At 35.4% G+C, this 14,461-nt stretch overlaps 1 protein-coding gene across 1 annotated transcript in view; it reads right to left on the bottom strand.

The window, feature by feature from the left end:
- Positions 1-14,461, bottom strand: part of KIAA0586 — a gene marked incomplete at its 5' end in the record, with an annotated part of 70,064 nt that overhangs the window by 55,028 nt on the left and 575 nt on the right. Inside the window, 14 exons of the mRNA XM_082760958.1 lie at positions 1,370-1,544; positions 1,924-2,184; positions 2,512-2,584; positions 3,574-3,800; positions 4,704-4,745; positions 5,824-5,968; positions 6,795-6,915; positions 8,376-8,543; positions 9,076-9,247; positions 9,830-10,063; positions 10,444-10,621; positions 11,311-11,377; positions 12,274-12,343; positions 13,422-13,501. Coding sequence (XP_082617084.1) covers positions 1,370-1,544; positions 1,924-2,184; positions 2,512-2,584; positions 3,574-3,800; positions 4,704-4,745; positions 5,824-5,968; positions 6,795-6,915; positions 8,376-8,543; positions 9,076-9,247; positions 9,830-10,063; positions 10,444-10,621; positions 11,311-11,377; positions 12,274-12,343; positions 13,422-13,501 — 2,013 coding nt within the window. The remainder of the gene's footprint in view (positions 1-1,369; positions 1,545-1,923; positions 2,185-2,511; positions 2,585-3,573; positions 3,801-4,703; positions 4,746-5,823; positions 5,969-6,794; positions 6,916-8,375; positions 8,544-9,075; positions 9,248-9,829; positions 10,064-10,443; positions 10,622-11,310; positions 11,378-12,273; positions 12,344-13,421; positions 13,502-14,461) is intronic.

Raw genomic sequence — 14,461 nt, 5'->3', positions numbered from 1 at the left:
ATGTGTTAGGATTGTCATCTCTTTTTTTTTCCATCTCCTAACAACTTTCAATAAAGGAATATCTTGACTATACTCTTTTCTGTACAGATACAGAGAAGAAGAGTAGTTACCCTCCATTGCTTCAGTCATAACGAAAATAACAGTACAACCACTTCAGAAAATTCACTGATTAAACTTCATCCTTCATAACAAGCACTCTAGTTATTAACAGTAACAGTAGTAATGACCTCTAAGTCTCCCCTTAATCCTACACATTAGTTTTTCTGATGGATCTATTACAGATTAATCTTAATCACTATATTAAGAAACAGTATGTTTTGAAAAGATAACTGGAAAATAAAACAGATCCCATTAAAACAGACAAATTTAAGATATACAATTTCAAACTGTTAATGATTTGTGAAGGACTCAGCAAAAGTTACTGAGAAAATTCCAAAAAGATATCAACTGTTTTAAAACCGAAATAAAGACTATTTTTAATGAATGGATGAATCTTACTAGAGGATGCATTCAATTCTACTAACTTAACATAAAGTTTATCTACATTTACCTGTGACAGACACAATTTCATTTCTTTTAATTTAAACATTCCTAATAGGTTTATAAATTAGAATCTTCTGATCTTAACACTTTGCACATAACTAATGAATAACATTCATTATCAACTAATAACCTTCATCAATTAAACAACAAGTTAGTACAAAAAAAGTTATACTCTGCATTTACATCTGACGAGTAACAAAAGAAGAGTTCTCTCTATTTAGTGAGCTGAAACAATGCTTCTAATTAATGTCTTTCAATGTTTTCAGGTTAATAGATGTCATCTTCATCCCAATCAATTTCAATTTGCATTTTTTAATTCACATATTAGAGGTAGAAAAAGCAATATCAGGATTCTTTAATTTTCCAAATCTCCAAAATTTTCTTAACTCTGAATAAGTCAAGCCAATTAAATGACATGACTGGATAAATCTTACACAAGGAATACACATCCCTCACTAACCTTTATCAAAAGCTGGGTTAGTCTTTCAACACACTCAACTTCCAGGCACTCATGTAATTACTTTCAGCAATTCAGTTTAAGACTTGTGCAATAATAAATATATTTCTAAACTTAATGAACACAGTAGTGTAAGCATGAATTGGACAATCCAAAATAAGCGAGGTACATGGCAAACCAATCTGAAGACCTGCTGTTATTGTTTAGCTTTGAAAGGAGTATCTTAAAACCCTACTGCACTTGCTTAAGCATTAAATTAAAGAGCAGGGAAACACAAAGAATGAGCAGAGAAACACAAAGAATATAAGGAATTCCTAATAGAAAAAAAAATGGGAAGGAACACATTGTTGACATTTAGGAATCACTTACCTCTAACACACTCTATCACTTTGGGTCTTTGAATTTTAGACTTGGGAGAGGGAGAGTTGAATCTCAGATACGGTGCTTTTTTAAGCGTGCTACGATGGCCTTGGTAAACTGGTTTTCCATAAATTTGGCTGAGATACTCTTCATTTTGTACCACTGCACTTTGACCAACAGGTTCCTATCACAAAAAAAAAAAAAAAAGTGTTTACAGTTCTTAATGTATGAAAATTTGAAAACAAGAGTAGTGCTACTAAAGTCTAGGGATAAAAAAAGAAAGAAGCTTTGCAAAATGACATTGCATGCACACATTGAAACTTCTGTATACAGAACACCAACAGCCAGATGAAATAGCAGGTTCTGGATAATCCAAATTTGTAACATAACAATTAATTTTACATTGTTATGCAAGGACAAATCTGGCAAGGAAAAAAAACACTGTACAGGACCATCGTTTTCATTTAAAATTACTAGTCACACAAACATTTTTTTCACACACATTCTACAACCTAAAGCAAAGCAGTCATTACCAAAAAGGAAGTAATTATTTGGGAACTCACATCTGCCCTTTTTTCCTTCCTCTGCAAACTTTCAGAAGAAAAGTAAGTTCTAAAACTCTGTTTGCTCATCTTATCTTCTGCTTGCTTCTGCAATGGCTTAGCTACAGATAAAAGCTTCTTTGTTGAGCATCCTTGAATTTTCTGAGGTTTTGATTTACTTTCTTTATTGGTCTTCATAGCCTTCATGTTCGGGGCTCTCCTGATCCATGGGACCTTTTGATCATATTTCACTTGCTCCATATCATTTCTTACCATTTCAGCCTAAAGATAAAACAAACATAGCAAAAGGAGATTTTATCTTCAAGGCTATCAGAGGAGTTTGTGGATAACTTTGAAGATCTAAGAAGTGGCCTGTTTTTTTATGTTAGCGAGCAACTGCGACCAAGTGATTTTCATTAAGCAATGAATGTTTTTGAACAGAGGCAAATATTGTGTTATAGCAAACTACACACCAGTAATTATAAGCAGTTTTCTCATGTTTTTAAGCTGTGAATGAATCATGCTTAATTATCAACATGAAAGAACAATGTGAGATGTAAAAGCATGATGCAAGAAACCTGAACTGATTTTTTCCCCAGAAATCCATACCTGGATTTCTGCACTGATTGCCTTAATCCACTCATCCACAGTCTTTCTGATACGAATCTCCTCCGACATATCTCTGAAATAAAAGAAGGAAATATTTTAGGACAGTGCTTCTTAAATTGCACTGATCCATTCCTGGGAATGTAGTGGAACATGTTCCTTTTCTACAAACATAGAAACAAAAACCCAGAACACAGAGAAAGTAGGATTATGCATGTCTACAGTCTCCAAAAGACACTGAGCATACTTTACCTGAACTTCCTAAGCCTAAATGTGTTCTTACATGATGCCACCTACAAAAATTCTCCTGTTGATACATACTAACATTATTACAAAGATCTACGAACAAGTGGAAGCCACGTGTCAGTTCCTATTTTGATCAGAAGTTGGTAAAACAGGACTACAAAAACATTTCTACTCAAAAGATAAAAAGCAGATGACAAAGATTATCACTTCTTCTAAAAGATAATTATAGCAGATATCATATCTGAAAGATCTTTACATGAAGAGTCACCTTCCTCAATATTTCAGTTGGAAAACTATGATTGATTGAAATACATGTATTTAACACAACTGACTACCAATTGACAAGCAAAAGTTCAAAAAACAAAAGATCTTCTGTGTGATGACTAATTCTTTAACATTTACAGGCTTACGAAGCCTCTTCAGCTCTGAATGATGATGTTATTCTTTTGTCTTCCTATTACTGCAAATTGTCTACAAAAAGCTAAGTGAGTTTTTTAGTCCCTGCTACTGACAGCTGAACAGTTTGTCCAGTTGTCAGTCTGAGAATTCAGCTTCAAGTTCCGGAGCACAGAACATCCAAAGAAGTAACAGGTACCTATCAAAAAAATTAAATTCACATCACAAGGTTCAAAAAACATTTCAAGTTTAAGAGTATCACATTATGACTTCTAAGAAGAGTCAATCAATACATACTTTCTTTCCCCCAGGGAACTGCACTAGTTCTTCAATAAATGGCATTCAAAAATTTGTAGGAGAGGTAATAAAAGGTGAGCATGTGGAATGAATAGTCACACAAAGCTTTGAATAATAGGGTCTAACCTGTTCGTTGTCAAGGCATTAATAAATGAATACATGGCATCCCCATCTTTTGCGCGAATAATGGCTTCCAAATTTTCTTCAAGAACTTTTTTACTGCTTTGAACTCCTCTCAAAATCCTTTCAGCATCCCTCAGTAGAGATTTTGGTGCTTTAACATTTTGAAGGATGGACGGTTTAATGAGCTGACGATGTTCAGGAAGATCAGATGCAATAGCAGTTTTTTTTGACTGAAATAGAAACAGAACCACTACCTTTTAATCAGAGCTTTTAATTCAGTTTGCTACACACTGATCAGAATTCTTATTAATCTGTTATCTGTTCAAGTCCCAGCAGATGAGATACTGTCCACGTGTACTATCAGCAGCTTCAATCACACAAGAACTTTCAGTAGAATGCAAATACATTTAAAAGTCAAGAGGCATAAGAACTAAAAGGTCTCAGATGCTAATCTATAACATAGCAACTAGGAGAAGCAATGCAAACAAAGCAAGTACGTGAAAAGGTGGCACTCTGGATATATGCAGGAGGTACTACATGGAAATCTATTCACGTAATAGTAAAGTATAATTAAAAACATAGTAAAAAACAGAAGACTACTAAATATATGCACTCATTTGGCATCGTTGTCCCAAGAAGCACCAGGCAATATATGTAAGTTTTAAGAGCAAACCACCACACCTCAGCATTCACTATTATCCTCTCCCCCTGTTTTTTTTAATTTTCATAAGAAACAATGAAGCAACTATCAGCTTTTTACTTATGTATTCTTATGAATTTCATCTAAGAAATACAGATACACATTCAACCTTAAAATGATGTAGACTTGCTTATTAGACCCAGAGCATGAAATGGCAATTATATTAGCAAAATTAGCATTCCACACCATGCCTGTTCGAGGAGGAAACTTTCTGACTTCTACATCATTCCCTCAAGATAGCTCATGAAGACTGAATAAGATAAGAAAATGAACAAGTTACATCTTACTCTGAGTAATGTCATCTGTACATAACAGCAACTTTTTTTTTTTAAAAAAGAAAGATATGCAATAGTTACCATAGTGTTATCTCACTGCAAGCTCATTCAAAACAGTTTCAGTACTATACTCTTAAAAAAATAAGTTCAAAGTATACCTTAATAAGATCATTCATGTCTGATTTCCATAAATCTGCTTCCTAAAAAGACAGAAGAGATACTGAAATGTACATAAAAGACAGAGCTGTCAAGGTAAAATCTAGAGTGGATATCCAATCAATTTAAATGGGCACAATGAATTTCTTGTGAACATTTAAACCTCACTAAACACTTCTTTTGGGTTAGAGCACCACCTTCTGATCCATCTCCACCTATCTCACTTACCTCAGACCTTCCAGTTGCTCATCGTAAGCTAGTGGTCATTCATCCCAAGCATTTATTTTGTAACTCTACAGATCTCAAGCAATGAAAAGTCATTAGCTAAGTACCTAGTTGACTCAACACTACATTTGTTGAAGTCATCTTTGTCTTCCTAGTGACATTTTTTCTAAAAGAAAGAAAAAAATTGAAACCATTTACATCCCCTCTTTCTTACCCACCTTTCCTTTTCCTGTCTCACCCTGTTCTTTGCCTATACTAGGGTATGTTATTCAACTGAAGTTTTTAGGAGTAGTGACATGCAGATATTTGTGATGTAAAAGGGGCAAGTGACATTGGCTCTCTTACTAATAAGAAAAGTTAAAAATGCCGTCCACTAACATGTTACAAAAATCTGTGAAATGGGGTATCAACTGTATCAACTATACTGTAAGACACGATGAGATTAAGCTATGTTTTCTGAAGATACAGCAACGTTTTACATAAAGAAATGGCAAAAAGAGAAAGGAATCTGCTTAAATCATCCCTAATGCTAAAGTACATGAGTAGAACATCAAGCTTTCCCAAATGGAGCTGTTACATCAGCTCTAGCTCTAACATCAGAGGAAGAGAACCATCAGAAAACAAGCACTGAAAATATCCAAATACCTTTGAAGAAAATGAATAAATCTTTTTTTTTTTTCCCCACTATCTTATATATGGTAGAATGTCAGTAAGTGCCTCTACAGTACACCATTACCCAGGCTCAAATCCCTTCCACATAAAAACAAAACAAAACAAGCAAACAAAAAAACCACTATTTCATGCTATTGTGAACAAATGTCAGTCTTGTAAGTTTTTCTCATCAATTTTTATTCCCCTTATTCAAACTCTGGGACATTCTAACACAATGTACTTTACCTGTACAATGTTGTGCATTTGTTCTCTTAACTGGCCAAGATCTTCAAGTAAATCTTCTGTTTTTTTCACCGTTTTCTCAATCGAACTGCAATTTTGGAAGGGTCTTTCAAAAGCAGGGCATGAGTCTACATGCGAAGCTGTAGGCCTGATAGGAGAAATACTTGTTATTGTAAGTTTCATGGCTCCTCGCATAGCCCAAAAAAATAGCTGGCTGACACTGCACATGAACTTACCAAACCTTTATGCAAAACAGAATTTGCTTTTTCATCTTAGGTTACAGACAGGTTACCGAGTTCTCTGTTTATTGCTTAACACCTTGAGCTGTATGACTGCATTTTGAACAGTGAAACTGCATTTAAAATTCAGATCTAGCAGAGCAGCATTTTATCTTTGAAAACCTGTCCATTTGAAACAATTCATATATTTGTTCATACCATCATAAGGCAGTACATCTTTAGGTATTTCTCAGTATATTACTGAAATCATGACATTCAACTATTGCCTGAAGAAAAATGTGTTTCAAATTTGATAGCTAAGAAAATTTCTTAACCTATTCTAAAGCTTGGAAACTGATGCTGCTCCTTCCCAATAAAGTATTCTCATACAGCTCCCATAAATAGACAGCTTAGAGTCTCACTGACAAGAGAATGCTGCATAGCCAGCTTCCTCACACTACTCCCCAAGCCACTGGGATAGAAGAAATATGTTCAGAAGGCAGAAAAGCACTCCAAGTGATACCCACTCACCTCTGAGAATGGTGTTACAACCTGCCCGCCAACTAGCTTTCATCTGCTTTCAGTATGACAGAAACGCAAAACCATCACAGAAATGCTTGGGCTCCAGTGTTTTACTTCAAGCATAGCTTTATCAGACTCAAGAACCACCCCAGTGATTCAGTTACATCATCAATCTCGTTAAAATTAACAAACAAAAAAAATCTTCCTCATTTTAGGGTTGTTGCAGTTATTTACCTGTCTACCATGGAATGCCAGCCCGTTTGATCATTGTTTAACGTTGCCCTCTCAGAAGGATCCCTTTGTCTTACTAGAGTTTCTTGAGGATTCAGAATATGCTCAAGAAGTCTCCCTCCACCTACAGCAGAGGAAAAAGTTATGTGTACCATTAAGTTTGTTCAATACATATAATACTTTCTTTTCATAGAATCACAGAATAGTTTGGATTGGAAAGAACCTTAAATATCATCTAATTCCAGCCCCACTGCCATGGGCAGGGACGCCTTCCACTAGATCAGCTTGTTCAAAGCTCCATCCAACCTGGCCTTGAGCACTTCCAGGGATGGGGCAGTCACAGCTTCTCCGGGCAGCCTGTTCCACTGTCTGACTCTCCTAGTAAAGAATTTCTTCCTTACAGATGTAATCTAAATTTCCCGTTTTAATTTAAAACCATTACATCTTGTACTTTCACTGACAGAGTCCCTCCCCAGCTTTCCTGTAGGCGCCCTTTAGGTACTGGAAGGATGCTCTAAGGTCTTCCCTTCTCCAGATTGAACAAGCCCAACTCCCTCAGCCTGTCTTCATAGGAGAGGTGCTCCAGCCCTTTGATCGACTTTTTCTTTTCCTTTCCAAGTATTTCATTATTCTGTAACACCCAACAAGGATAGCAAAAATAACGTTGCTTTTTTTTTTTTTTAAATAAACGCTTACTTTAGATATGATAAATCACATAAAAACATTCACACAGATCTATCTTACTGTGATTGCTTTATATTAGCAGGGTCAAAAAACAGATAAATGAAACCATGACAAGCAATTAACAGAGTCACAGAGGAACATTTTGTCCATAGGGTCACAGATTTGTTCTTCTTCCTTCACCTGGCTTCTTTTATTCTTGGGCCCAGAGAACAAAGTAACAGCATTGAAAAAAAGAGAGACAGAAGCAGCAATCTAAGAAAAATCTGATGAAGACACCAACTGGCATTTTGTCCGTGATGTTACAAGTACAATGCCTGGATCTTTTAAATGGCCTTCTTCTGTCTTAGATCCTCAAGCAATTCTCCTAAACACCAACTAAAAAGGTGCTTTACTTTTTGACGAAATGTTCAAAACCAAGTTTCACACCACTAAATTGATCTCAATTAGTAAAAGAAAATGACTCATTTTGCTTTGCACATACTATTTTAATTACTGTAACCCAGAGACCCTGTGGATGCATTTGTGTGAAAAAAAAAGTAAATTAAGCTGGTGATAACGAAATTCTTGAGTAGCTTTCCCATTTTACATTATTTTATATCATCTTCTTTAAACCTGACAATGAATAGTCATTGTCTTTAACTTTTCAGGTCACAGTATATTTCGGCGACAAATTCTGTCTAAAGCTATAGGATAGCACGGTACTGTCATTAAATCTTTAGTTGGTTATGAGTAGCTGACATTTCCAACATGAACCTTTCCCAAACGCACTTTCCAATATTCTGAGTGTAAGCATCTAAGTGCTAGCAACACAACACCTCAAAAAAGGGAGGAACACACAGAATAAACCCCAGACCATACTGTTCATGCCACTGAAGGACAGGAGTAACTTACTCACCATACCTTCATGTGTGGATTTGGGAACATTTTCCTTTTCTGTTATAGGGTTTTCTTTCCTTGAGATTTTCACATTTTTTGATACAGGTTCTGGAACATAACTCCGAGGAACTGGTGTCTTTAGAGGAGATTTTTGTGTATGAATGCCACTACTCTGGAATTGACTTGAATAGGCTTCAGAGGGGGGAAAAATATATATAGTTATGTAAATATGTTAAGAATTCTCTTAATATGAAAACAAATTTGGAGAAAAAATGCATGCCAACATTAAGAAATTTTCACAGAAATGCAAAGTAATTTTTTATCTAGTTCTGTAATAAACAGGAAAAAAAATGTCATATTTCCAAGTACTATCATAAAAGGATCAAAGCAAGAAAAAAAACACTAATACTATGAGCTAGCTCAATACAAGCTTCTACAAAGTTTACTTCTCAGAAAAGTTATTTTGTGTAAATCTAGGCCTCACAAACAAAATCAAATTGGTGCAGACTATGCAGTTAGAAAGCACCAAACTCTCTCTTTAATTTAAACTGGAACATTTTCAGAATAAGTGTTTTATGATATATACTATATTATGCTGTGAAATCAATTATACAGAAGAAATGTTTACTACTCTCTGCTAGTGCAGTGTGTAATCTAGTATTAACTGAAATAAAATCAATGCAAAACTAACACTGACATTAAGATATTAAGAATTTGTCTTCACCTGGGACAGGTGGACCTCTGGTAGAAAATAAATTCTTCTGACATGAAGATACTTCACTGTTAGTAAGCAATTGCTGTTCTGCCTTCTCAGGCTGTTTTGTCACAAGACTGGAAGATGGTAGGCCAATTTGCTGTAAGCCACCCATGTTGACTACAGAGCTAATGAGATGAGACTAAAAGAGAAGATTTATAATGAATTTCTTATACATACATTAGTTTCTCAAAACTCTAAACATGAGCACTTATCATGTAATCATATTAATCAGATTTTGGCATGATATTTAGAAGAAAAAAAAAAAGCATTTACAGCAGCCACAGAACACAGATATGGTTGCATATCTCTTCCTTTCAAAGAAGCATGCAAGACTGTCCAAAGAAACAAACTGTAGTTATCCTTAGATTTTTAGTCTGACCAGCTAGTTATTAAATGAAAGTTCCCTCAATTAGCAAAGGTCTAACCGATTTCTTAGCGAAATGTTCTCATTCCCGCAATTTTTGCATTAACTTTCTGCAGACAGAAGCATTACTGGGGGTGAGGGGTGCAGCAGCAATCTCGAACTGGTAGATTTCAGATTTTCCAGAACCAGAAATAAACTTTTCCCCAGAAAGCTTGTGGCTTATGCACTGGCCTCTGGATCATTCTTTCTTTCTAAAACTAAGATCTAAATCAAATTTTAAAAACAAATGGTTATAATATTAACACTGAGATTGGAAGAAATGATTAAGCAAAAGCTTTTGCCACCTTACATAGATACCTGAATATTCATTTGTTGTTCCTGTAACTTTTCCAAATGCTGGATCCGTTGCTGCATTAAAGTATTCATTTGTTTTTCAAGCTCACCAACTCTTTCATGGCACTGGGGATTCTCATACTGAGTCTTCGTATTTGTTTGCCGTTCAACAACACGCTGCAGGTGTCTGTCAGTCTCCTGTAGTTTATGAAGTAATGCTGAAACCGAGTTAACTTTTGCTTCCAAATCATTTTGAACCTGTGGAAAACAAACAAACAAAAACCACCTTACTGTAAAAGAGGTGCAAGCGTGAAGAAAGCAAAACACCCTTCCCATCATCACGGATGGATTTGCTTCCCAAAAGACACAAAAAAATACCAGTTGGCCTTAATGTCTGGTGGCTTAGCAGTACTACTAAATTCTTCTAAAGGATAAATTAAATGGTCTCTGTCCATAGTCAGCCAAAACCCGCTTGGTCAAATCCAAGTTAGCTTTCTCTGCTGTAATGGTAAGTCTGAAATCACTAGCACAGAAAATATTCAGTTTTCTTTGGTTCTGCCATCAATCACTTCAACCTTCCTTAGAAGATCTATTATTTCAAAGTGGGCAAAGAACTAATATTGCCACAAGCTACTTACTTTGAGAAGCGGAGCTGTGGTAGCAATGGCAGCAGCAGTTGCTGCTGCGATGGTTGTTGCAGAATCAGCTTCCTTGTGTGTTGGCCTGGTGTCTTGAGTAACAGTTTCCTTTCTTTCAGTGGAAGCATTTCCTAAGAGCTGTACCTTCACCTCCTTAAATACAGGAGTATTCTGAGTTCTGTAAAAATAAACAAGTTCCTATAAAAAGCATTGAAAGCAATGAGAAAGCATCAAAATGCCCTCCAAGCAAATGGTTTCCTACATTTAGCACTGGAATCACTACATATATAAGCATTTCTCCTTCATTTCCTTCTTCTTGATATCCAAGAAAAAACAAATTTTCTGATGTTTTAGTATGGCACAAGAAATTTCTTGGGGTTATGTTATGGTTTATAGTATAAAAAGCACTTTCATGTGATGACTGCAACCACAACGAAGGATGTGTTTACAGGTTATATTTTGTGTAGTCTTCCCAAATAATTTTTGATTTTGAAGATTTCCAGCCTATGGATAAACAGCATATATTCTTATAGGTCTTTAAAAACCTCCTATATGAGTTTGGTACTAGATGGCTTATCCGTTGGAACAAATCTTGCCTGGCTCTTGTATCATGAAAACATTAATTCAAGTAGTTTAAAGACATTACAAAGATATGCAAAATAAAAAAGATATTTCGTGACCCTTGATTGACAAAATAAACTGAAAACACCTTCATAGACAGAAAAATGCTAACAGAGAAAAATAAATGATATATAATAAATAATATAATAAAATAAATAATAATTCTTCCTTACCAGCTATATATATTTTGGAAGAAACTGAGGAAGTATGTACTGTACACACAAAAATAGAACAACACAGACTTACTTTTGCTTTAATACTGCTCTCAAAGCCTCCTTCTGTCCAGTAGCATACTGAGAAATAAAAACATCATCTGTGTGGAAGGACAAAAAAACATTTTGTTAGGTTAACTGACACAAAGCATCTATTGTAGAAGTAGACACAAAGTGTTTTTGAAGTAACAGGTAGGCAGTAAGCTTCAGGTAACATTTTTACATGGTATCAAATGTCGTTATCACTAAAACACATTTTGTTATGCTCTGAAAATGACAATGACGTTACCTTAACTTTGTAAAATGTTAAAGAGATTGCTATATAAAAGGCAGCTAGAGCTCAGACTACCCATTTAGTAAAACGCTGCAAATTTCAACTTGAAATTAATGTAATTAAAACGGTATTTTAGAACTGTGAATGTGTTTTCTCATAGTCGTCATGAATAACAACAAAATATTTTAATAGCTATTAATCATGCTACAAAGTTTGCAGTCTCTCCTGCATCTACTGTTCACTGAGCAGAGGTACTGACCCAAGATGCAGCAGGTTCACAGTTTCATTCCTGCTAATTAGCCATGCTGATAAGCCAGCCAGTCGCTACCTCTGCAAGTCACAGAAGAGGAAACTAAAGTACTGCTTCTTGGCCTTATACAGACGTAACAATTCTTGTTCCTTTTCTCTACCCAGCCACGGATATCCAAGAAACCAAAGGGAACTTTCCCTTATCCAAGGGAAAGGCATCAACAATGCGATTTCCTAGGCAGCTAAAAATATACTCTTTATAGTGTAGGTTGCTTGCAGAACACATACATTTGTAGTTGCAACATTTAAAAATGTAAATTACAATTACCTCCATTTTTAGCAAAGACACCTCTGAATATTTGCACTCAAAATTTTCTATACTGAAGAATATCCAAGATAAAATTAAAGCTTGTTTTCCCTCTAATCAATCTTCCTATGAAAAAAGGGCTGTCTCAGTATAGCAACTTGTCTTACCTTTAGGGCTTCTGCTATCTTCCAGCAGCACTGAACAATTTTCTTGTACTGCAGCTTCTTTAGGATAACCCTTCAAAACAAGAAGAGCAGAAAAGCACACATCAAAGCCTGTGGTAACAGGGTAACAGTAGCCAAAATTTTACAAGCAGATGGAATTTCTGAATACCTAAGTATAAGGAATTCCACAGTAGTAACACATGGTCATGAAACAAGATACGTTAAGGCTTACCTCCACCACAGAACCATGTGGGCTTTGTAGTCAAGAACTCACAAGACATTTTAGGAACAAAAAGTACAAACACAATTAATGTATGTATTCTGAGTGCTGATTTAAAAAAAAAAAAAAGTATTGTTCTCATTTATAGCCAAAGAAGTAATAGCGAAATTACAAATATTCAGGCTTTGTACCTGATGTACCTAATCTCAAATAATTCGGGACTGGCCATGCTCATAGAATTAAGCTCATGTGCCACTGACTGTGGAACTGAAGGGACGGAGATGAATTTCCTTGAAGTGGAAACCATCAATAATCAGAGTCACCAAGGAGTCAGAAAGCTAAGTTAGAAAGGTAAAAATCTCTTCCTTAACCATGTTTGATGGTGTTGCATTGTAAAACAGTACTGCACCATACTTTTGAGAACTTTCATTCATCTTACTAAGTCTACTGAGCCATGAGGGGACTTTGCTGCAATCTTTTCACATTGCAGACTCATTTTATCCTCAGGCATGCTCATTACTGAATGGAAGCCCTCTAGACAAGTCTACACTGCACGGAAGACACAATAAATGAATCAAAGAAAAGTTAATCTTTTAATTATAAGCATTAAAGAGTTCCAAATAAACTGATGCCTATTTCAATACCTACTTTAAGAAGAGGAAAACAAAACAACACCAACGAAACAAGAAGCTTTAGGTTTTTCTAACAAATATTGTGCAATGTGCAACAGCATTTTCAAAGGAGGAATTGCACTAACATTTAAAACTATACCTGGGTATTAACTATGCAACAGGTAGCAGTGCAGTAAATAAATCTCCTCCAAACACTTCAGCAGGAAGATCTGCTAAGCTTTTACAGAAGCTGCAACTTTTTGAGAAAAACACTGTTCTCTTACTCCAAGATTGCAGGAAGCTACGGTAACTTTTCTTACCATTTGTGATACAAACAGGGGCTCTGCAGCAGTTTCTACTGAAGGAAGATGCTCTGGGTGTCCTTTAGCACTTTGGACTCCTAAAATAAAAGCAATTTTATTGTAGTTACCATGATTTTGAATGCATTCTCATTGTCTCTTAACTCAAATCTCAAGCTCTTCTCTGTATCGTTGAATATCCAAATATAATGACTTTCCTAACACAAATGACCACAGTCATCAACCTGAAACTTCCAAATGTCAACAGATTCTGTGAAACTGGATTATAGGCTTGTTCTACAGTACATTAAAAACTCATTGAAGAAACAGAGCACCTGAAAAATCAACAATGTCTAGTGAAAAATCAAGTCTAAGAATCATAGGAACACAGAAAATTACTTGTTTAGAGAGACAGTAATACTTATATGGCACATCTTACAGAATGACACTGAGTACGGTACACATTTTATTACTATCAGACTAGTCTGCCTTCCTAGCACTATGAAACTAACACCTGTTGAAGCTGTTTGAGCCCTGATCCTCAAAAACTTACAAAAATCCCTTTCTAAACTCCAAAGACTGTAATTTACAAAGACTAATTGATTTTTTAAAAGTCAGTAAATAAATACAAGGAATAGTGTAGCTGGCTAGATCAGCAGCACTGTATGTGTAAGTTTTGAATTTGAACAGCACGTGGTACAGCGCTACAGCTTTTTATATGCTGGGAATACGACATCTTAACTGTAAAATTTGTGACAAAGAAAAGGTACAACGATTATTTTATTAAAAATAAATAAATAGTTAATGCTACCACAAATAGTTTTTTAAAAGTTACAGCAAAGGATATACTTTTTCATTTTTTGTACCTTGTCTACACAAGACTCATCAGTACAGACACTTGATCTAGTGGTTAAGTTGTTGAGTTTCAATAAGTTTCCCCTCTAGGTCCCTGCATACAGATAGTTTTATCCTCTGATGCTAGCTACCACCTTTCCTGCCTAACATATTTTGAAATGTGATGCTCTGATGGCCATGATTTTTTTCTGATTAGACAGACTCTG

Source organism: Aythya marila (genome assembly GCF_965140915.1).
Source record: "Aythya marila genome assembly, chromosome: 5".
NCBI lineage: Eukaryota > Metazoa > Chordata > Aves > Anseriformes > Anatidae > Aythya > Aythya marila.
The sequence above is the reverse complement of the archived record's forward strand: the minus strand, read 5'-3'. Positions and strand labels throughout refer to the sequence as shown.